The sequence below is a fragment of the Girardinichthys multiradiatus genome, chromosome 4 (genome assembly GCF_021462225.1).
Source record: "Girardinichthys multiradiatus isolate DD_20200921_A chromosome 4, DD_fGirMul_XY1, whole genome shotgun sequence".
In the NCBI taxonomy this organism is placed as follows: Eukaryota; Metazoa; Chordata; class Actinopteri; order Cyprinodontiformes; family Goodeidae; genus Girardinichthys; species Girardinichthys multiradiatus.
In genome coordinates, this window is record NC_061797.1 from 19985685 (window position 1) to 20009666 (window position 23982).

At 39.7% G+C, this 23982-nt stretch overlaps 1 protein-coding gene across 6 annotated transcripts in view; it reads left to right on the forward strand.

Annotated features, from left to right (window-relative positions):
• Window positions 1-23982, forward strand: part of LOC124866815 (protocadherin-9) — a 256850-nt gene that overhangs the window by 164807 nt on the left and 68061 nt on the right. For 3 of the 6 annotated variants that reach the window (XM_047362775.1, XM_047362773.1, XM_047362774.1), the window contains one exon: window positions 18572-18773. The exons of 1 other annotated variant lie outside the window; for it this stretch is intronic. In XM_047362775.1, coding sequence (XP_047218731.1) covers window positions 18572-18773 — 202 coding nt within the window. The remainder of the gene's footprint in view (window positions 1-18571; window positions 18774-23982) is intronic. 2 more of the 6 variants (XM_047362777.1, XM_047362776.1) reach the window with 1 other exon arrangement.

Below are 23982 nucleotides of genomic sequence, written 5' to 3' on the forward strand. Positions count from 1 at the left end.
TCACGTTTCATAATTTGAATTTTAATGAAACTTTTCCCTATAAGAAAATTTGAAAATATATAGCAGCTGGGAGGAAAACTGTAAAAAAACGTGTAAATGATGTTTACACTTGTCACATGTAATTTTTTGTATTATCTCAGTAGATTACGATTAACGTGTCCTAAATAGTCAGCATGGTACCATGTCTGCTTACTGATGTCAAGTGTACAGGTCCTTCTCAAAATATTAGCATATTGTGATAAAGTTAATTATTTTTCATAATGTAATGATGAAAATTTAACATTCATATATTTTAGATTCATTGCACACTAACTGAAATATTTCAGGTCTTTTATTGTCTTAATACGGATGATTTTGGCATACAGCTCATGAAAACCCAAAATTCCTATCTCACAAAATTAGCATATTTCATCCGACCAATAAAAGAAAAGTGTTTTTAATACAAAAAACGTCAACCTTCAAATAATCATGTACAGTTATGCACTCAATACTTGGTCGGGAATCCTTTTGCAGAAATGACTGCTTCAGTGCGGCGTGGCATGGAGGCAATCAGCCTGTGGCACTGCTGAGGTCTTATGGAGGCCCAGGATGCTTCGATAGCGGCCTTTAGCTCATCCAGAGTGTTGGGTCTTGAGTCTCTCAACGTTCTCTTCACAATATCCCACAGATTCTCTATGGGGTTCAGGTCAGGAGAGTTGGCAGGCCAATTGAGCACAGTGATACCATGGTCAGTAAACCATTTACCAGTGGTTGTGGCACTGTGAGCAGGTGCCAGGTCGTGCTGAACAATGAAATCTTCATCTCCATAAAGCTTTTCAGCAGATGGAAGCATGAAGTGCTCCAAAATCTCCTGATAGCTAGCTGCATTGACCCTGCCCTTGATAAAACACAGTGGACCAACACCAGCAGTTGACACGGAACCCCAGACCATCACTGACTGTGGGTACTTGACACTGGACGTCTGGCATTTTGGCATTTCCTTCTCCCCAGTCTTCCTCCAGACTCTGGCACCTTGATTTCCGAATGACATGCAGAATTTGCTTTCATCTGAAAAAAGTACTTTGGACCACTGAGCAACAGTCCAGTGCTGCTTCTCTGTAGCCCAGGTCAGGCGCTTCTGCCGCTGTTTCTGGTTCAAAAGTGGCTTGACCTGGGGAATGCGGCACCTGTAGCCCATTTCCTGCACACGCCTGTGCACGGTGGCTCTGGATGTTTCTACTCCAGACTCAGTCCACTGCTTCTGCAGGTCCCCCAAGGTCTGGAATCGGCCCTTCTCCACAATCTTCCTCAGGGTCCAGTCACGTCTTCTCGTTGTGCAGCGTTTTCTGCCACACTTTTTCCTTCCCACAGACTTCCCACTGAGGTGCCTTGATACAGCACTCTGGGAACAGCCTATTCGTTCAGAAATTTATTTCTGTGTCTTACCCTGTTGCTTGAGGGTGTCAATAGTGGCCTTCTGGACAGCAGTCAGGTCGGCAGTCTTACCCATGATTGGGGTTTTGAGTGATAAACCAGGCTGGGAGTTTTAAAGGCCTCAGGAATCTTTTGCAGGTGTTTAGAGTTAACTCGTTGATTCAGATGATTAGGTTCATAGCTCATTTAGAGACCCTTTTAATGATATGCTAATTTTGTGAGATAGGAATTTTGGATTTTCATGAGCTGTATGCCAAAATCATCCGTATTAAGACAATAAAAGACCTGAAATATTTCAGTTAGTGTGCAATGAATCTAAAATATATGAATGTTAAATTTTCATCATGACATTATGAAAAATAATGAACTTTATCACAATATGCTAATATTTTGAGAAGGACCTGTAGAAAAAAACACTTCACTGAAGGACATGTAACCATAAAAACCACAATAAGGGATTGAAAGGGTTTGAATAATTTAATTGCAACCATAATTTTACACTTTGGTTCAAAATCAGTAAACATCTGCTGTGCTGGATAATAACCAGGTTCAGTAGCTTTTAGAGTGGCATGGTGGTTTCCATGGTTGGTGTTGTCTCCTCAAACCAAGAAAGTTCAGGGATTGAATCTCTCTGTGTCAAGTTTGCATGCTTTTACTACAAGCTTTCCAGTTCTCCCCATGTTCCAAAAACATGCATGATGGGATAATAGGACAAATTGCCCTGAGGTATGAGTTTGCATTTTAATGCTTGTTTTTGTCCCATGTCTCTGTGGTGGTGCCAGTGCCTTGTAAGGGACTGGCAACATGTCCAGTGTGTAAACTACCTTTCACCCATTGACCACTGGGGAAAAGGAACCAGCCCCCACCGCTCCATGAAACTGCACAGGAGTAAGCTGGTATGAAAAATGACTGAATTAATGACTGCATAAATGCTTCTGTCTTTCCACATGGTGTATATTTTTGTGTCTCTATATTGTTTTATCAGGCAACCAATTAAGATGAACTAGCAGAAAAAAACAGATGTCTCTGTCAAAGCATCAAAAGGCCCAGAAAGTAGATTGTCCCAAGTGAAAATAATGGTTGTTTGATAAAGTCTTTGTATACAAAAGAGTGAAGTCCTGATAAAAAAGATTAATGAGGGTGTCATTAAAACAAAGGCCCACAGAGAACAATGGTCAGGATGGCAGAAACTGCAAAGAAGGTAGAGAGTCTTGGGTAATTTTCTCTTTTATCAGTGGTAAGAAACTTAGAGTCCTTTCACATTTCGGTTTCTGAATAAAGAACATGAAGAAGAAAATGCGGCTGCGTTTTTTAAAAGCATCTTTGACATAAACCTTAAGAGATTCAGTTTGAGGTGGAGTCTTTCACATCAGGGAGAAAACCTGAGTCTTTTAATAACAGCACAAGGGACATGAACATGACTAATGATGACGACCTCATTAAGGCACTGTCCGCCTGAACTGTTGCTGTTGGATTTTTGTGTCATTTTGGGGCATAGCCTGCACCACCACAAAACTCAAATAAAAGTCCATTGGGTCAACAAAACCTAAACACCTGTCTTTTCTCTAAAAACATGTTTTGATATTTCATGTCCCATGACAGTGAGACAGTATTTAGTATTTGCTATAAGGTTGTGATTCACAGACATTGAATTAGTTCCATTGATGTCTAGTTTTATGACCCAAGAGAGAGGAAACTAATACTAATTAATTTCTGCCTCAAAGTATGACCAATTGTCCTGACCAATTTACAGTGTTTTTGTTATTAGTATTAATAAAAAACAAAGCTACCTTTAGCAAAGCTGAAAGTTCCCATCTTAATTATCATGAGGTTGAACATAATGTATATTTTTCTTCTTCTATTGTGAATAAATACATATATAACAAAAAATGTATTTTTCAGTTGTCCGTTCTCAAATTATTTCTGATGAAAAGGGGACATCAGAAAATATTACAGAAAAGGTCATTTATTTTGCTTCAATTTCTGCGTACCTGATCTTAACACAGATGAGGAAAACAAGCAAATACATAAAAATAGCTAAGTTAGATTTAATAATGCTTTACAAAGCTACACTAACAGCAGTAGTTGAGCTTATTTGTTTGGTTAAATATTTGGTTGAAGATTTGCATATATAATAAACAACAATGTAACATTGGATAAAGCCTTTTCTTTAAAATAAACAAAAAAATGTATTACTTTTTAGTGATATGTTATAAAAGCCCATAGATTTTCACCAGTATGACATGACTCATCTGACTTAAATCCTAAAAAGCCTCAACTTTCATCCATGTGCCGACACAGGCGTGAGACCGCCCATTCTTCGATAAACCTGTAAACTCTCCCGGTTGTTTATTTGATAAACAGAAACAAGATAATTAGTTTTTTTTGTCTGTTATGAGAAAAAAAGTCACAACCATTTCACAACTGCATGAATGTCTTTCAAATTTGAAAAAGTAACCTCACCAACTGCCAACGTCAAACAGACCTCCCTGCTGCATCGATTTACACTTGATCCCTCAAAGCCGGATAATCATGGCTGTGTAAATAGCCATTATTTCCACAAGATAAACAGAGAGCCAACTAAACAAATGTGTGCTTCTGTACCTATTTGATGTAATGAAATCACAAATAGGATTTCATGATAACTAATAGGGTTGTAGGTTATTATGAATCACAGAACACACTTTGATTATTCTTTAGTTTTGCACGTGTACACATAATTTTTTAACACATCAGAGTGTTAATATTTAATTACTCCAACATTTCCAAGTGTTTCAATTAACCAGGCAAAGGTATGTTTGTAGAATTTGAGGTGAATTAAAAAATAAATAAATAAGCACGCCCCAGAACAGAAAGTGCCACAGAACAGTGACTTCAGGGAACAGTATCCATGGTAAGTGCAGCACCTAGATCACATGGACTGTAACTCATAAACACATCAAGCTTTCTCATTCAGTGCTCAGGGCCTCGCCCGCTCTGCTCTGTAGTTAACTGTCTCTGAGTGTCAAATCCTTCATCCGGATGCAGGAGACACACACAGAGAAGAATTGCTGTGTCTCTCATTTTATGGTTGTAGATGTCTGCAGAGGGTGAAACTGAAGAGTGAGTCAGTAGTAGTTAACTTTGTAGCTAATGCTCTGTGGTAGTTGCACACGTTTCTTCAGCTCTGCCTAAGGCACAGAGGGGAGCTGGTTGAACCACAACTGTGTTGCAGTTCTCACTCAGGCTAGTCAGGTGATTTAACAACATATTGAAGTTAGAATGAGGAAGCAGTGAGAAGCATAAAACGAAAGGCTGGTGAAAGCTTCATCAGAAAAGGCAAGAGGTCACTGCAGAGTACGGAGGATAAAAGAGAAGAGGCCAAGATGTTTGTATTTAGCTCCAGGTGGTGTTGGATAGCATATATTATAGATGAAATTTCATCCTTCTCAAGAAGTCAGTTTAGGTGAAGTCTGTTTAGTTAATGATTTTCTCTCTGTTTTGAGAGACTGGAATGTACAATGTAAAATCCTATATGCCACTGTTGATGCAGCGCATACCAATCTCTAGGAGTTGGGAAGCTCTTTAAGTCAGCTAGATGGTAGTGCTATGTAAAAATGTGGCATGCATGGTTAGGCAATGTTTGCATTTCATGTTTTCAGCTGTAGGCAGTTGTACTGTCAGACTTAGTTAGCTCAACTACCTCTGTGCCTGTTGACTGTGGGCTGAGCCTGACTTCAAGCACTTGCTGAAAAAATCCAAGGAGGATATAATACTTAAATTGTTTTTTTTTAGGAGTTGTGGCCTGTGAAGGAAAGAATGTGGATTCCAGCTAAAATGTCCAAACCACAAAGCATAGATAGTTTAAATATTCAAATGTATTTTAATGGCAGCATGTTTTTGACTGAATTCTTGGATAGCAAGCTGGTATATTACTAAATATTAGAGCTCCACAATATATTGCAATACTAATATTGCTAATATGTTTTGGATATGTGCTGGCTATGATACCACACGTCATGAATTCAGGCCTATAAGATATTCTTTCTGTCAGACAGAGTCTGAGATACCTACACCAGACATAGATATTGGTACCCAAGGTAAAAAAAATTAAAAGAGTGAAACCATTAAAGACAAATGAGGAAGAGAAACAAAAAGATGATTTATCGCACACTGCCGACTTAAGATTTAAGGATAATATAGGCAATACATACCTCTCTGAAATTATGTAGCCCTAAATTATTGAAATTAACATCATCTTTACAATCATTTGTAATTTGCAAACCACATTATGACAGGCCAATGATTTGTATCTGTTAGTAAAATACAGGGTTTGGACAATGAAACTGAAACACCTGTCATTTTAGTGTGGGAGGTTTCAGGGTAAGAGCACAGTTTTGCTCAAAATATTGAAATGCACACATTATGGGTGACATACCAGAGTTCAAAAAAGGACAAATTGTTGGTGCACGTCTTGCTGGCGCATCTGTGACCAAGACAGCAAGTCTTTGCGATGTATCAAGAGCCACGGTATCCAGGGTAATGTCAGCATACCACCAAGAAGGACGAACCACATCCAACAGGATTAACTGTGGACGCAAGAGGAAGCTGTCTGGAAGGGATGTTCAGGTGCTAACCCGGATTGTATCCAAAAAACATAAAACCACGGCTGCCCAAATCACGGCAGAATTAAATGTACACCTCAACTCTCCTGTTGCCACCAGAACTGTCCGTCGGGAGCTCCACAGGGTCAATACACACGGCCGGGCTGCTATAGCCAAACCTGTGGTCATTCATGCCAATGCCAAACGTCGGTTTCAATGGTGCAAGGAGCGCAAATCTTGGGCTGTGGACAATGTGAAACATGTATTGTTCTCTGATGAGTCCACCTTTATTGTTTTCCCCACATCCGGGAGAGTTACGGTGTGGAGAAGCCCCAAAGAAGCGTACCACCCATACTGTTGCATGCCCAGAGTGAAACATGGGGGTGGATCAGTGATGGTTTGGGCTGCCATATCATGGCATTCCCTTGGCCCAATACTTGTGCTAGATGGGCGCGTCACTGCCAAGGACTACCGAACCATTCTTGAGGACCATGTGCATCCAATGGTTCAAACATTGTATCCTGAAGGCTGTGCCATGTATCAGGATGACAATGCACCAATACACACAGCAAGACTGGTGAAAGATTGGTTTGATGAACATGAAAGTGAAGTTGAACATCTCCCATGGCCTGCACAGTCACCAGATCTAAATATTATTGAGCCACTTTGGGGTGTTTTGGAGGAACGAGTCAGGAAACATTTTCCTCCACCAGTATCACGTAGTGACCTGGCCACTATCCTGCAAGAAGAATGGCTTAACATTCCTCTGACCACTGTGCAGGACTTGTATATGTCATTCCCAAGACGAATTGACGCTGTATTGGCCGCAAAAGGAGGCCCTACACCATACTAATATATTATTGTGGTCTAAAACCAGGTGTTTCAGTTTCATTGTCCAACCCCTGTATATCTGTATGCTAAATCATTTAAGTTGAGGACAGATATTTGTATGTATTTTTTCATTTAAAACAACCATTAAAGGTTGTGGTCATATCTCAACAAAACAACTCAGCTCATTACTGTTATTCAAATTTCCAGGAGTTGACTTCTTTCTCATTGCAAGTGTTAGTACATAGCACATTATATTTACAAATTTGCCTATTTTGTAAATAACCCAGAATGCAAAATAAGGTAAGGTTTGAAGTGATCTGCTTTTGCAAACTAATAAAAGTGGACTTATATGTGATTTATTTAGAAATTAATAAATAAGAAAAGAAAAAGAAAAATCTCAGCCACATGTCTGTTACAGCAACTGCCAACTGTAAAAGATCACTGTTGAAACTGTAGGTCTATTGACAGATATGCTCCATGACCATACATTGATTTGTGTTCTTTAATAAAAAAAGAATTCCCAGATGTGAACAAAACATTAAATGAATATATGAACACATACACGTTATACTTATTGCATCTATAAATCTGTATTAGATCTTTTAACACAGACTCAAAATCATGAAGAGCACTTATAATTACATCCTCAGACATTTTGTGTAAACATAACACAAGACTCACACCAGTGTTAGACATAACTTTTGCACATACGCAAGCACACACACACACACACGCACGTACGCACGCATGCATGCACGCACACACACACACACACACACACACACACACACACACACACACACACAACGTGCCCTTTCATCTAAGCTTGCAATTTGGAAAATGGGTCAGATGTGACTAAGATTTATGCATCTTTGTGTTTGTCTTTGTGAGTTTGCATTTGTGTCTTTGTTGCAGAGTGAGAGAGTGACTAATCAAGTTTTGTTGTGATCAAAGCAGAATGCAGATGTTTTTCACAACTGTCTCACTATGATCAAATAATGAAAAGCAGAAGGCAGAGGATTTAGACTCTGAAGAGGTGGCAGGAGCAGACTGCATCAATGTAAGAGTCAGAATAAAAGGTGGAGAGATTGTGATTTATATGTCATTATTTATTTGAGTGTTACTTACAGAAAGGCGTTTGGGAACTGTTTGTATCTTCGAGTCATCTTTTTTTAACAGTTAAAAAACGTTTTTTTAAACTGTTTTAATGTCATCGAAATAGAGCCTGACTGAAACTGCACTGCATTTTATATATGAGCCCAAAGGAAAACTTCATGCTATGTTGACTGGAGGCAATGTCTATCAGCTGTTAATGTGTCACTAGATTTGATGTTTTACAGAATGTAACACCTTGCCAGAAATAGAAGGAGCTCTGGGAAAGAGAATATTATACTTTTTTTGAAAATTATTTTGAAAAACAAATTGAAATATATCAAAGAAAGGCTGCAGCCTTTTTTTATGTTTTAGGGTCAGAGGAAAACTAAATTTACTATGGTCAATTTGTTACTACAGCCATTTTACAATGGTACATAAAGCTACAGGACAGATAATAGAAAGAGAAAAAACAAATCAATCAATGCCAGCAGTGGAACACAAAACGCATGCGTTTTCCAAAATGACCAGCAGATGGCACAGCACCTTTGGTCTCTTGAGAAGAGAGCAGGGCAGAGATGGGGGGAGTAAAGAGATCTTTTTGTGAGTGAGCTTTGTTTTCTTGGTTGACTGATCTCCCTTCGTGGTTTCATTGTGAAAATGGGCTCGTGGGAAGTGTTCACTCACCGCAGGTGTCAGGCTGCTGTTAGATAAGATTATTTATGGTGGTGAGGAGGTTAGTTGCATTATTGTGTGTGTGTGTGTGTGTGTGTGTGTGTGTGTGTGTGTGTGTGTGTGTGTGTGTTTGTTTGTTGGGGGGGATGGACGGGGTTATTTGTGTGTGTGTTTGGGGGGTGCATGACTGCACTATGTTCCATGTGTGCTCCTTCACATTAAATGTTGGCCTGATAGGAAGGCTATGGTATATTGTGTTCATTTGGAACACAGTACAACACAGAAGTTGTTTTGGACTTGCACACTGAGCTCCATATGGTCAAACTCAGGAGGAGAAAACACAGAGGCAGGGAATATATTTACATTCATGAGCCCTACCCTGTTTGTTGCTTTACTAGATTAAACTAAGTTTTAATCTGTTTCAGATTTAAAAGAACGTAGGTTTTTTTGCACTTTTTTGCAGCAGGCTTTAATGTAAAGGATACATTTTTTTGTGTCAAGATGCAGTTTCACTTGATGTGTTTATTTTTATGGCTTATCTAGTGGTGAGCAAGTCATTACATAAATGTGATTTATCGTCTTCAGACTGCAAGTTGCTAGGGACACATTTTTGGCAATTTTCAATGACATTTATTTACAAAGTTTTTTTTTGTTTGTTTTACACTGCAAATGGAGATGATTGTAGCTTCATGGTGGACACCAATATAAAAACCAGAACACAACTATATGGAATTTTAGTCAAACTTAACTACTCAAAATAAATAAAATAAAGTCAAAACTTGCCTCCCAAACTAAAGGAAAAGAAGAAAACAATAGCTAAACTATGCAAATGCACTCCACATGTGGCTGATTTAGGAATGAGGAATGAATGAATCACATTCATGTTATGGCTTAGCTACCACATGAATTGGGGTCTCGTCCAGGATGAAAAGAAAAATTAATACTGGGTGGTCCACAGCAGTATAATTCCATTTTAGGTCACCAGTTAGCATTTGGCAGGTCTTCCAGCTCCCTTAATCTGGGACAGACACCTGTACACTCAAATTAACATAATGAGAATTACCTTTATGACCACAATTGTAACAGTGTTATTTGTGGTGTCAAAAGAGCTGTTAGCATTCAAAAAAATACATTTTATATAAAGGTTATAGTTAAAGAGGATTGGGTGGCGGACAAAGGTGGAGACCTCAGTGGCCCAATCCCCGGATGCTTAGGCTGGCTCTAGGGAAGTGGAATGTCACCTCGCTGGGGGGGAAGGAGCCTGAGCATGTGCAGGAGGTCGAGAGATATCGACTAGAAATAGTCGGGCTCGCCTCCACGCATAGCGTGGGCTCTGGAACCCATCTCCTTGAGAGGGGTTGGACTCTCTTCTACTCTGGAGTGGCCCACAGGGAGAGGCGGCGGGCTGGTGTGGGTTTGCTTGTTGCCCCCCAGCTCAGCCGTCTTGTGTTGGGGTTTACCCCAGTGGATGAGAGGGTCGTATCCCTGCGCCTTCGGGTTGGGGAGAGGTCTCTGACTATCATTTCAGCCTATGGGCCGAGTGGTAGTGCGGAGTACCCGGCCTTCTTGGCGTCCCTGTTTGGGGTGCTGGATAGTGCCCCTCCTGGGGACTCCATTATTCTGCTGGGGGACTTCAACGCCCACGTGGGGAATGACAGTGACACCTGGAGAGGCGTGATCGGGAGGAATGGCCTCCCCGATCTGAATCCGAGTGGTGTTTTGTTATTGGACTTCTGTGCTAGTCACGGATTGTCCATAACGAACACCATGTTCAAACATAAGGGTGTCCATCAGTGCACTTGGCACCAGGACACCCTAGGCAGGAGGTCGATGATCGACTTTGTTGTCGTATCATCACACCTTCGGCCGCATGTTTTGGACACTCGGGTGAAGAGAGGGGCTGAGCTGTCCACTGATCACCACCTGGTGGTGAGTTGGATCCGCTGGATGAGGAGAAAGCCGGACAGACTTGGCAGGCCAAAGCGCATAGTGAGGGTCTGCTGGGAACGGCTGGCGGAGCCCTCAGCCAGGGATGTATTCAACTCCCACCTCCGGGAGAGCTTCGACCAGATCCCGGGGGATGTTGGAGACATAGAGTCCGAGTGGATCATGTTCTCCGCATCTATTGTCGATGCTGCTGCCCGTAGTTGCGGCCGTAAGGTCTGCGGTGCCTGTCGCGGTGGCAATCCCAGAACCCGGTGGTGGACACCGGCAGTAAGGGATGCTGTCAAGCTGAAGAAGGAGTCCTATCGGCTGTGGTTAGCTTGTGGGACTCCTGAGGCGGCTGACGGGTACTGTGAGGCCAAGCGTGCTGTGGCCCGGGCTGTGGCAGAGGCAAAAACTCGGGCCTGGGAGGAGTTCGGTGAGGCCATGGAGAAGGACTACCGGTTGACCTCGAAGCGAATCTAGCAAACCGTCCGACGCCTCAGGAGGGGGAAGCAGTGCTTCGCCAACACTGTTTACAGTGGGGGTTGGAGACTGCTGACCTCGACTGAGGACATTATCGGGCGGTGGAAGGAGTACTTCGAGGATCTCCTCAATCCTGCCATCACGCATTCCGTGGTGGAAACAGAGGCTAGGGACTCTGGGTTGGACTCTTTCATCACCCAGGCTGAAGTCACCGAGGTGGTTAAAAAGCTCCGCGGTGGCAAGGCTTCGGGGGTGGATGAGATCTGCCCTGAGTACCTCAAGTCTCTGGATGTTGTAGGGCTGTCATGGTTGACACGCCTCTTCAACATTGCGTGGCGGTCGGGAACAGTGCCTCTGGATTGGCAGACTGGGGTGGTGGTCCCCCTTCATAAGAAAGGGGACCGGAGGGTGTGTTCCAACTACAGAGGGATCACACTCCTCAGCCTCCCTGGTAAGGCCTACGCCAGGGTATTGGAGAGGAGAATCCGACCGATAGTCGAACCTCAGCTTCAGGAGGAGCAGTGTGGTTTTCGTCCCGGCCGTGGAACACTGGACCAGCTCTATACCCACTACAGGGTGCTCGAGGGTTCATGGGAGTTTGCCCAACCGGTTCACATGTGTTTTGTGGACCTGGAGAAGGCATTCGACTGTGTCCCTCGTGATGCCCTGTGGGGGGTGCTCCAGGAGTATGGAATCGGGGGCCCTTTATTAGGGGCCATCCGGTCCCTGTACGAGCGGAGCAGGAGTTTGGTCCGCACTAAGTCGGACCTGTTCCCGGTGCATGTTGGACTCCGGCAGGGCTGCCCTTTGTCATCCTGTCCATAAAAGTTATGAACAGGATTTCTAGACGCAGCCAGGGGCAGGAGGGGGTCTGGTTTGGGGGCCAGTGGATTTCGTCTCTTCTTTTTATAGATGACGTGGTCCTGCTGGCCCCCTCTAGCCAAGACCTACAGCATGCGCTGTGGCGGTTCGCAGCCGAGTGTGAAGCGGCTGGGATGAGGATCAGCTCCTCCAAGTCCGAGGCCATGGTACTCCCTTAGACATAGGGTGAGGCCGAGCCATCCGGGAGGGGCTCGGAGTAGAGCCGCTGCTCCTCCACATCGAGAGGAGCCAGTTGAGGTGGCCCAGGCATCTATACCGGATACCTCCTGGACGCCTTCCTCGAGAGGTGTTCCAGGCACGTCCCACCGGGAGGAGGCCCAGGGGATGGCCCAGGACACGCTGGAGGGATTATGTCTCTCGCCTGGCTTGGGAACGCCTTGGGCTCCCCCTGGCGCTGGAGAAGGTGTCTGGAGAGAGGGATGTCTGGGCGTCTCTGTTGAGTCTGCTGCCCCCGCGACGAGTACGAGTACGGGTTATAGTTAACCAGAAATCAAATACCCACTTATTTATTTGATTTATTGATTTTTTTTTTTTTTTGGAGTTCCTTGTTCAAACCTACAGTGCAACCCCCCACCCCCCCCCCCCTACACTGACACTGTCCTATTTCCTCTTGGAGATAATAAAAGTAGTAATAATAAGGGGGACTGATTGTGTCCACAGGTATAATTTACATTTCAAGAATCAGAAATACACCAATCTTTAACATTGCACTGTGATTCTATGCTAACTTGGTTTACTGTAGTGTATGTTTACCTATCTGTTGGTAAGTAAGTCTGTAAGTAAAAGACATAGATCACATAGTGTTTTACAAAATAAAACTAAAAACAATAAAAATCAGGGCTGCATGGTGGCGCAGTTGGTAGCACTGTTGCCTTGCAGCAAGAAGGTCCTGGGTTTGATTCCTGGCTGGGGGTCTTTCTGCATGGAGTTTGCATGTTCTCCCCATGCATGCATGGGTTCTCACTGGGTATTCCAGCTTCCTCCCACAGTCCAAAGACATGCCTTTCAGGTTAGTTGTTCAATCTAAATTGCCCTTAGGTGTATGAGTGTGTGCATGGTTGTTTGTGTGTTGCCCTGTGACGAACTGACGACCTGTCCAGGGTGTACCCTGCCTCTTGCCCATAGATTGCTGGAGATAGGCAGCAGCTCCCCGCAACCCACTATGGAATAAGCAGTAGAAATTGACTGACTGACTGAAAATAAAAATCAGTTAATCAAAAAGAGTTTTTAATTGCATTTTAAAAAGCTCCAAATAGTCCATCGACCTCAAACTAAAGGAGAAAGCGTTCCAGAGACCTGTTACATTTAGTTTTCAGCCTCATAAGTGGCAGAAGCAGCAGGCCTTGGTCAAATTACTTTTGGTACCTTCTAGAGACATACACATGTAAATATTGTAAAATGTGCTTGACCAGTCAAAGCCCTTTAGGGAAAACCAAGAAGTTGAAGTAAACTCTGAAGTGGATTGGGAACCAGTGGAGCTTGAATAGTAGCGGTGTAATATGGAGAAACTTAACTGATTTGGTCAGAAGTCTGACAGAAGCGTTCTGTACAACCTGCAGATGGTCCGGTGATGCTTTGTTAGGCAGCTGAATCATTAAACAAATGTATGAATAAAATTTCCAGTTCTGTTCTTGATATAATACTACCTGGCTTAGCAATAATTCAAAAGTGATAAAAACATGAGCAACTCAGAGACTGAACATGACTATCTAAAATAAAAAGAGTTAAAATTTACCCCAAGGTTCTTTATGGAACACTGGGATAACAGGCTCAAGGACCAAGAGTTTCCATTATTTGAGTTGTATGTTTTCTTACACAGTTTATATAAGACATGCAGTTTTGATAACTCATGATGCCTAAAAAGAGGTACAGTGTAGCTGAAAGTTGAATATAAATGTGCTCAAAATGTGCTAAATAGAGAGCATGTAAACCAGACCTAATACAGGCTCCAAAACCGATCCTTGAGGTACACCAAAATGAAGTTGGCTTAACGAAGACCTATAATTTGAAGCAGCTAAACAAAATTGTTGTTATTGTGCCCAACATATGACATAACGTTTGGTACTTATTTTTGCCCATCTTTCTCCATTACTCTAATGTAAACAGAAGCACATTATACAAATACAACAACTGGCCCCCATGAAATATATAATCAGGATAAATATATAATATAATATAAATAATAAATGTTCTGCGAAGGACTGGGGACCTGTCCAGGGTGTACCCTGCCACTTACCCAGAGTTCTGGAGAGAGGTACCAGCTCCCCCGCGACCCTGTACGGAAGAAGCAGGTATAGAAAATGGATTGATGGATGGATATAATATAATAAATATATAATCAGGATATGACCGAACAGTTTGAAGTTATATGAACTAAATAAGGCATTGAGTCAAATATTTTGAGTTGGGAAAAAAAAGGATAGACTTATCAGATTTATTTATCAGAAACAAACTCCTCCACTTTAACACATTTAAGACACATTTCCTCTCTGGTGTAATATTTGCTCTGTTAGCTATTTCACACTGGTTTGTAAAAGTATTCATACCCCTTGAACTTTTCTACCTATTGTCACATTACAATCTCAAACATAAATATATTTTATTGGAATTTTATGTAAAAGACCAACACAAAGTGGTATACAATTGTGAAGTGTAACGAAAATTATACATGATTTTTTTTTTTTACAAATAAAAACTGAAAAGGGCATTGTGTAAAAGCTTTCAGCCCCACTGAGTCAATACTTTGCAGGAACCACCATTTGCTGCCATTACAGCTGCAAATCTTTTAGGGTATGTCTCTACCAGCTTTGAACATCTAATGACAAAATATTTTGTCCAATCTTCTTTGCAAAACAGCAGAAGCTCTGTCAGATTAGGAAACAGGACTTCTTATAGTTTTCTTTTAACAATGGATTTCTTCTTGCAACTCTTCCATAAAAACCATGTTTGTGCAGTGCACAACTAATAGTTACCCTGTGGACAGATTCCCCTACCTGAGCTGTGGATCTCTGCAGTTCATCCAGAGTCACCATGGGCTTCTTGGTTGCATCTCTGATCAGTGATCTCCTTGTTCGGCCTGTAAGTTTAGGTGGGTAGCCTTGTCTTGGTAGATTTACAGTTGTGCCGAACTCTTTCAATTTCCGGATGATGGACTGAACAGTGCTCTGTGAGATGTTCAAAGCTTGGGAAATATTTTTAAAGCCTAAGCCTGCTTTAAACTTCTCCAAAACTTTATCCCTGACCTGTCTGGTGTGTTCCTTAGACTTCATGATGCTGTTGGCTCCCCAATATTCTCCTAACCAACCTCTGAGGCCATCACAGAGCAGCTGTATTTGTACTGAGATTAGATTAAACACAGGTGGACTATATCTAGTCATTAGCAATCATCAGGCAACGTCTAAAGGCAATTGGTTGCTCTCAGAGCAAAGGGGACTGAGTACTTTTGCACAATGCCCTTTTCAGTATTTGGTTTGTAAAACATGTATAAAATCATGTATAATACTATTTTGGTTTAGTCTTTTACATTAAATTCCAATAAAATATATTTATGTTTGTAGTTGTAATGTGACAGCATGTGAAAATGTTCAAGGGGTATGAATACTTTTACAAGCCACTGTACATTCAGTAAGCCCCAAAGTGTGAACACTTTTTTTAATAATTTCCAGATTTTGCTGGGATTTCAACCTTGTAGCAGTACATTGGTGCTATTTGCTTTGTGTTTGTTAAAGTGAGTGTGTTTGGTCAGGCAAATTATAAAAACAAGCGGATAATAAGGGTTAGCAGGCGTGATAAGCCATAATATCTTGTAAACTGGCAGCAGGGATAGATTAAGCTGGTCTTATGCTAATATTACCATGAGTGACTGTCAGCTAAAGAAAAACCCAAATATCTTCAAAACATGCTGAAACCCATTAATAACAACATGCACAAGCACAGAGAGAAACCTCTTGCAGACTTAGATAGTGCATGACATGTAAAGCTGGAACATTATTTACTTTGTTTTTATTTAGCATGGAATTGCAAATAATTGAAATAATTAATTGTGCATTAATTGTTTGACACTAAACCCTGATGCGTTTTACAAATCGGTCAAAACATTGCTGTTCTCTTCTCTGCACTTTTTCACATTTGCCATTTTTTCATATCTTGACAGATATGATTTTCTTTATGTATTATGTACATGTATGAAAGTCAGAATATTTTCATCCACATTTTAAATGTGTTTTTACTGTAGCTTTGCAATGTTACAGTACATTTGTCTTAGAGGTAAATCTTCACCTAAGGCCAATGTCTTTGGCAATAACAGGAAGATAAACATTTCAAGCTACATTTAATTAGGTGCAGATGCACCAAACATGCCACCTTCAAGGCATCCCCCACCCTTCACGTCCACTGGTTTTACATATGGATTGCATACCACATGTGAAACTGATAATCGTGCTCTGGCTAATGAGCTCCACACAAACAAACAAAAGAGAAAGCTTCTTTAGAGATGGTTTATCTTTCCCAGCTAAATCGTTGGGATGTCATCTTCATTTGAAATGCCACATTTGTTCATCTGCCTCTCTATAATTGCTAACAGTGACATTTATCCAGATTCACACTGCTTTACAAGACCTTTACATTTATTTAATTGTGCTGGATTTTTGACTTTCAGTTGTCATTGATGGTGGCATTGTAAAAGTCCTTATCTATCTATCTATCTATCTATCTATCTATCTATCTATCATCTATCTATCTATCTATCTATCTATCTATCTATCTATCTATCTATCTATCTATCTATCTATCTATCTATCTATCTATCTATCTATCTATCTATCTATCTATCTATCTATCTATCTATCTATCTATCTATCTATCTATCTATCTATCTATCTATCTATCTATCTATCTATCTATCTATCTATCTATCTATCTATCTATCTATCTATCTATCTATCTATCTATCTATCTATCTATCTATCTATCTATCTATCTATCTATCTATCTATCTATCTATCTATCTATCTATCTATCTATCTATCTATCTATCTATCTATCTATCTATCTATCTATCTATCTATCTATCTATCTATCTATCTATCTATCTATCTATCTATCTATCTATCTATCCTCCTCACCATTTTATCTATCTATCCTCCTCACCATTTTATCTATCTATCTATCCTCCTCACCATTTTTCTACAAATAAAACATCTCAGTCTTTTTCACCACACATTTTATTTCTTTTTTGCACTACCTTTTTGTTTAATTGAATGTTGCACGCACTTGGAGCAGTTCTAAAATATATAATGAGGTCATTTGCATTAGACTGAGGATCGTGTGACCTTTGCTTTTGCCAATAATTACTGTAAAAACCCTTCTCTGTCTGTCATTGCCAAGGATGTGGAAGGGACCTCTCTATGCCTACAAAAGGTTAGCTGAAGGCTTCTGTCTGGACTTTTGAAAAAGCCTGAGGAAAAAGTCATTAGAGCATGAGAAAAAGACACTTGGAATTTACAATATGAAAATCAATCAGGATGCCACTTAGAATAATTGGCATATTTTCATTCTTTTTTTGCCATATTTCCAAGTAAATCTGAAACAACATTTATAAGATGAATTGTGCTAATTCGCTCCTCAATTAAATCAGTTCTACGTTCCAGCTTCCACAGATTAAAACTGGATGAATAAAAATGTTCTTAAGCAATTTTACAGTCCAAGGATGAACATTGCCAACATGATTGAATGTTAGAAGGTTACATCACTAGTCAGTGGGTGTTTTAATTGTGTCATTACATGGAGTTTACAATGTGGGCCCAGGTAGTTTACTCATCATGTTTCTTATGTTTTACTTTCAGTGCTAGAAATCACTGCAATTTATTATGACAAAATTTACAAAAAAAGCTGCTCTCATTAAGCTGCCCCTCCCACACACAAAAGAAACAATTGTGTTCTCAAGGATACATTTTGATAATGCTTTGCTACATAATGTGTGTTTAAAAGTCTATGTATGACTACTATCCACTGTTAAACTGAAAAATGCTAAACATTGCCCTGTTAAAAACTGGTTATAAGAAATGTCCACATAACACATGTGCAGTCTAAAACTTAATTAATCACTGAGAGTACAGATCCCAAAACAACGACCCATTAGGGACAGGTTTTGACGTTGGCATTATCTAAACAAATCGACAGGACAAACTAAATAATCAAGCTGTTAATGTTCCTGCTGCAGATTTGAAACATGAATGTATCACACAGCAAGGATGGAGGATTTCATAATCTTTATTATTTATGACACACATTATTTACACTACGTACACATGAAAGAGATGTAACTTTTTTATTTTTCATCCTGATCAGTCCTTGTAACTGCATGAAATGAATTTGTATGCCATTATGGGTTGTCAGTGTGCAGTGAAACGTGACTATATTTGCAGTGTATAAACTCCCTTTCCCATAAATAACCAGAACTGGTCAAAGCAGACCTCTAATTAAAAAATCAGTTTGCAACCCTAAAAGTTTGCAATATCTCTTCAAAATTATTTTTACACTGAAGTCCTGACTGGTACTCAGTGTGCAAACCAACAAGCATGAGCATGTTTGGCTCAATGTAAAGAAATACTGTGAAAAGAAACATTTTAAAGGAGGCAGAGCAGAGCACTAACACCAGAGGCTCTGTTTTGTGCTCTTGGTTCTAGTCACAGCGGCGCGTCACGTTTCACCTGCCGGATGGCTCTCAGGAGAGCTGCAGTGACAGCGGTCTGGGGGACCACGAGCCTGTAGGCAGTGGCTCTCTCCTCACACAACCTCTCCCTCTGGTGCAGGCGCAGGATGACTTCTACGAGCAGGCCTCCCCGGATAAGAGAACCGAGGCTGATGGCAACTCAGATCCTAACTCTGGTAAGTTGCAATGTATCTCTTTACCATCACTTCTCTTCGGTACAGTGAATGATTGATTGGTTCAGATTTCTTCCTTTTAGTTAGTCCATCTGCCATTCTGCAATTTTTTCTTTTATAAGCTGCATAAGTTTGAAGAACAAATTCACACAATTACCCAATTTTACACTTTAACACATTTACTTTTCTTTCATTTTGTAGACCTTGTGTGGGACATAAAAGTGCTTCTTTTCTTCAGTATGCTTACTCATTGTATTCAGCTCAGTGAATTCTGAATATTTGTTCTCAAATTAAGATTTACAAAGAGAACTGTATAACATGTTCCTTCCTGAAAAGATAATAAATTATCATAAAAACAATATCTGTCTATATAATGGACTCAACACACCAAATATCATTTAATTTAGAGTTATTTCATTGCACAAGTAGGTTTCTAGTGGATACATGAGCAGGTCATTCATTTCTCAGTTAATCATCCAGACTTCTTCATTCCTCCCAGGAGCAAACCTGGGTCTCCCAAAGGCTCCTCACCTATTTGTGAAACTCATTTGATTTATTTAGAGATGATTTCCCAGTTGGAAATCTTGGTACTCCGCTGAAGATGTTAACTTCCCACTATTTCTGGTGGGAACGTACATCTCCGACCCAGTTTTCTCATTCTATCATTAAGAGGTGAGGCGTGCACAAAGACCAAACCCATCACCCGAAGGTCAATGCCAGCAAGCCTGCTGAGGTTGAAGCAGGTAGCAGTACATAAAAACAAATGCTGTGCATAAATTGAGTTTGTATGAAATCATCCAGGCTCCAACTTAACAGATGCAGTCACAGTTGGCAGTAGAATTCAGTGAGTAAAGTTAACACGCGCTGACTTACTGTCTTTGCAAACAGAGCTACATGTGGACCTGCCATGTGTAGGGTTTGTACAGCAAGCCTGTTAGTCCATTTGCATCCTAAATAATTTTAAATTTAGTTGATGGGACACTTACAAGGATCTTACCCAACAATAGACAAGATAAACAGTGTATTTAGCATACAAAGATATAATATTTCTAATATAAAGAACTGTACCTGCACATTATGTGAAAGAAAGATTTTAAACTAGTCAGTTGACTACAGCAAGAATGAACAAATGTGTAAAGAAAATAAAATGTAATTCACACACAGTACCACTAAAGAACAAATGGAATTCCATGACACAGAAAGCATTTGCAATGCTTTTTTTTTTTTATCTTTCTTTGAAATACAGTTAATACATTTTTATTATTATTTGGACTCTATAAGCATTGACTGAATAAGGTTAAATATTTTAGATGATACTGTATGTTTGAGTTGCCTATGTGGCATCATTTAAGTCATTTAATTTATGGGTTTTTTGTTTGTGGTTGACAGAAACAAATAGAGGAGTTAAATGAATCATTCCTGGTTCTTTGAAAATTAATTTATAGCTCAATCAAAGTGCTTGATCTATTGTAAGCTGTAGACCACTTTATTCAAACAAACATGAAGGAAAATAGCATAGGTCCTCAAAATGCGTGTAAGAAGCCACACCAAGTATATTGGATGTATTTTTTTTCAGGTTAGGCATCATCTCTGTACCTTGGTAAAAGGGATTTTATTTGTTAGTTTTTGTCTGTTGGCAAACTCTTGACAGTGACAGCAATGGTCTTTGACCACTGACCTGCTTCTTGGCAGGATAATGATTTCATGTCTTGTCAATGAGGGATGTGTTACCTGCTATGGTACTATCAAATTCATGAACTCGGTTGTCCCAGATTAACTAGTTTTCAGTTACTGTCTGTCACACTTAATAAGCCACAGACTCCCTTTTGTGCTAAGGGTGTAATTTAACTGTATCTGTTGTCATTGGGAAATGGTATTGAAAATATATTTGGCATTTATTTTCAAAGATAAGTGAAAACGTATGTTCTAGCAGTACTGAAAATATTCCAACATAATGAATTACTTTCAATGCAAACCTCAACAGTTGGTGGGCTTTCACTGTTTTTAAGCTTCCATTCCACAATAAGAATACTGCTGTGTTTTGTCTAAAAAATACAAGTAGAAATCAAAATAAAAATAAAGCTTGAATAATAAAATTATTATCATAATCCTGTTCATATTGGAAAACAGTAATTAGTTTAAATGTGATATTTTTTCTATATTTGTTTAAACCACGGTGACAGTTACATTTGAAGCATGTTAAAATTGGCTTTAGATAAATATTCTTTCAACACCTTTAAGTATACATAGGTGTCAATACTAACATTTAAGAGAATGTAAACAGTGTTTATAATTTATAATTATCTGCTGTTGATAAAATAAAAGTTGATATTGTAATTTACAGACTATACTTTGAATGAACCAGACGACACAGAAAGTGGGAAACAAAATGGAATAACCTGTAATAATTAGTCTTCTTTGAGTGGAAAAAAAGAGAACTTTCTAATAATATTCATGTAATACAGAAAAGCAGTGAGCCATACATAAGTTGAAGCTTTCATTTGAATTAACTACACGTACGATGTGGAAACTGAGAGAGTTAGAGTTCACTTTTTATTGCTAAAAAGAACAAAAAGTGATGAGCTAAATTTTTTGTGATTTTAGGGTATCTTGAAAGCCTAACAAAACAAAAACAATACAAAGAAACAAATCAATCAAAAAATGTGTTGAACAGAAGAGTGAATTAAATAAAAAAAGACAGATGGATCATTATTAGAGAAAGACTTCAAGATGATGATGGTTTATTTTGCATCGTTTATTTTTGTGGATACTAAAAGATTCTTGACAGTTATATAAGTAGAAAAAACAAAACATACAAATTCATAAGCAGTTAATAGTAGTCATTGCATAAATGGAAATGATACATTTCAAGCAACCTACTACATAATATTATACATAAAACACATCAATGAAGTCTAATTATAAATGACATTATTTGTATCATAACATTTTTGAGATTGTATTTCCACATGATAAATGGAAATTCATCAAAATATTAATGCAAACTAACCTTGAAAGTTAGACTAAATTACATCACCAGAGTAAAAAACAAGAAATAGAGGTTGAAAAGAAGTTAATATATTGAAATTTATACCTAGGTAAAAAGAACATCCTTTTCAACTACAATTCAAATTTGTTTTAGGAATTAATAACTAATAAATTATGTTACTAAAAATGGACCAGTGCATGTGGCCAGATAATAGTGTGCACGGTGGTGCAGTTGCTAGCACTGTTGCCTTGCAGCAAGAAGGTCCTGGGTTCAATTCCCAGCCTGGGGTCTTTCTGCATGGAGTTAGCATGTTCTCCCCGTGCATGCGTGGGTTCTTACCGGGTACTCCGGCTTCCTCCCACAGTCCAAAGACATGCCTGTTAGGTTAATTGGTCACTCTAAATTGCCCTTAGGTGTATGAATGAGTGTGTGCATGGTTGTTAGGCACCAGCTCCCCTGCCACCCACTATGGAATAAGCAGTAGAAAATGACTGACTGACTAAATATGTTACTAAAAATGGACCACTGCATTTGGCCATGGCCTGGCTGGCAACCCTGCTGCCAGTACTTTACTGTAAATTTTACAGTTACTTTTTTACAGTGCAGATAATAGTGCTTATGTAAAACTTACCGTGAATAGTAGCTAACTCTCATGTCAGTAGGGTAACTTTTTAAAATTGAGTTAAGCTGAAACAAAGCAGATGACTGATAAACTGTTGAGTTCCGCTGTGTTTGCTTTCACTTCTAAAAATACTGTTGCAAGGCACAATTACTCAAATGAGTATTGTGTAAGGATTATGATTATTGATTAATACATTTTTAACAAAAATTATAATTAGAAATCATAATTCAGAAAATTTATTTCTTAACCAAAAATCATTACTTATGAATAGAAATCAGAGCTGTCCTCTGGTGTTGTGATTATGGGCTTAATAATTAAGCCCTTAATAATTACAATTAGTTGATTATCATTAATAATTGATGATTATTCACTAAAACCATGCTATATATATAATATATAAGAAACTATATAGTCCTGATATAATTACTATTCTGGTCCAAAAACCTTCACCTAACTAACAAGCACAATTGGGGATAAAAATGACTACCCAACAATAATAATAAAAGAAAATATATGCATTTAGAGTGCAGTGAGTGTCTATGAAGGTCAAACCAGCAGTCTTAAGGACAAAATGTGCAATTTGGATTAACTTGAAAAGAGAAGCCCTCCCAGGGTGCTCATGTCTCAATTTTTTGGTGATCAGCTGATAGACGGTGGGCTGCGCCCTTAGCCACTAGCGGCTGATTGCCCCAAGTCTCGAACAAAGGGTCATAAAACTCTGAGGCAGGAACTCAGTGGAACAACTCTAGTAATAAAACTGGGACAAAGGAGTGGTCAGGCCACGAGGCCCAGACCGCAGCTGCTTTGAATAGAAAAACTTTAAGTCCAACTTCTAACTTATGGCAGATTTAGGATCACTCGCACCTTGCTGATCGCATCCACACTGCACGATTCAGCACACTTGTACAGCATTATAAATGACCAATTAATATTTCAATGAAGTTCATCAACATAAAAGCCATGACAAAAAATATGTTTCTTTGCTTAACAGTCTATTTAAAAGAAATGGCATGGTGAGCACAAATTTCACACTGCGGAATCAGAAGGGAGGCTCCCATCTCAGGTCAGATCCTGTCTTGCAGTGCGCTCGCTTTCTCCCACTTTGTATTAAAATTTTTCCCATATTTTCCCCATTTACTGCATCTCATTCTGACGCTGTCTCATCACTCGTTTCCCTGTCACCCTGGGCTCTAGCGTGAGTGTGTTCGGGGTGTGCCATCAACTGTGGTGGGAGCTACAAACAGGAAACAACGATGTGGAAAGGACAAACTATCTACCACTTGCGTTTTGCTTTATTTTGGGAGCTGGGAGATAATCAAGGGGCTTCACTTGGAAGGAATGCCAAGCCCAAACTTCACGTTCAAAAACAAGCCCACAAAACCGCAACCCACGAGATTTGCAAGCAACTTTAGAGAAAAACAAGCCCAAAGTCACTTATAATAAGCGGACTTGGCAACACTGGCAGTGTACAAAGTAGAAACATTACCTCCACATTACCGCCCCCACTGCTTCACAACTGTGTTCTCCACAGGGTCCATCTGTCTAAAGCGACGTTGGTCATGAATGGACCAGAGAGCAAACACCGTACGCAGGCAGTGCTC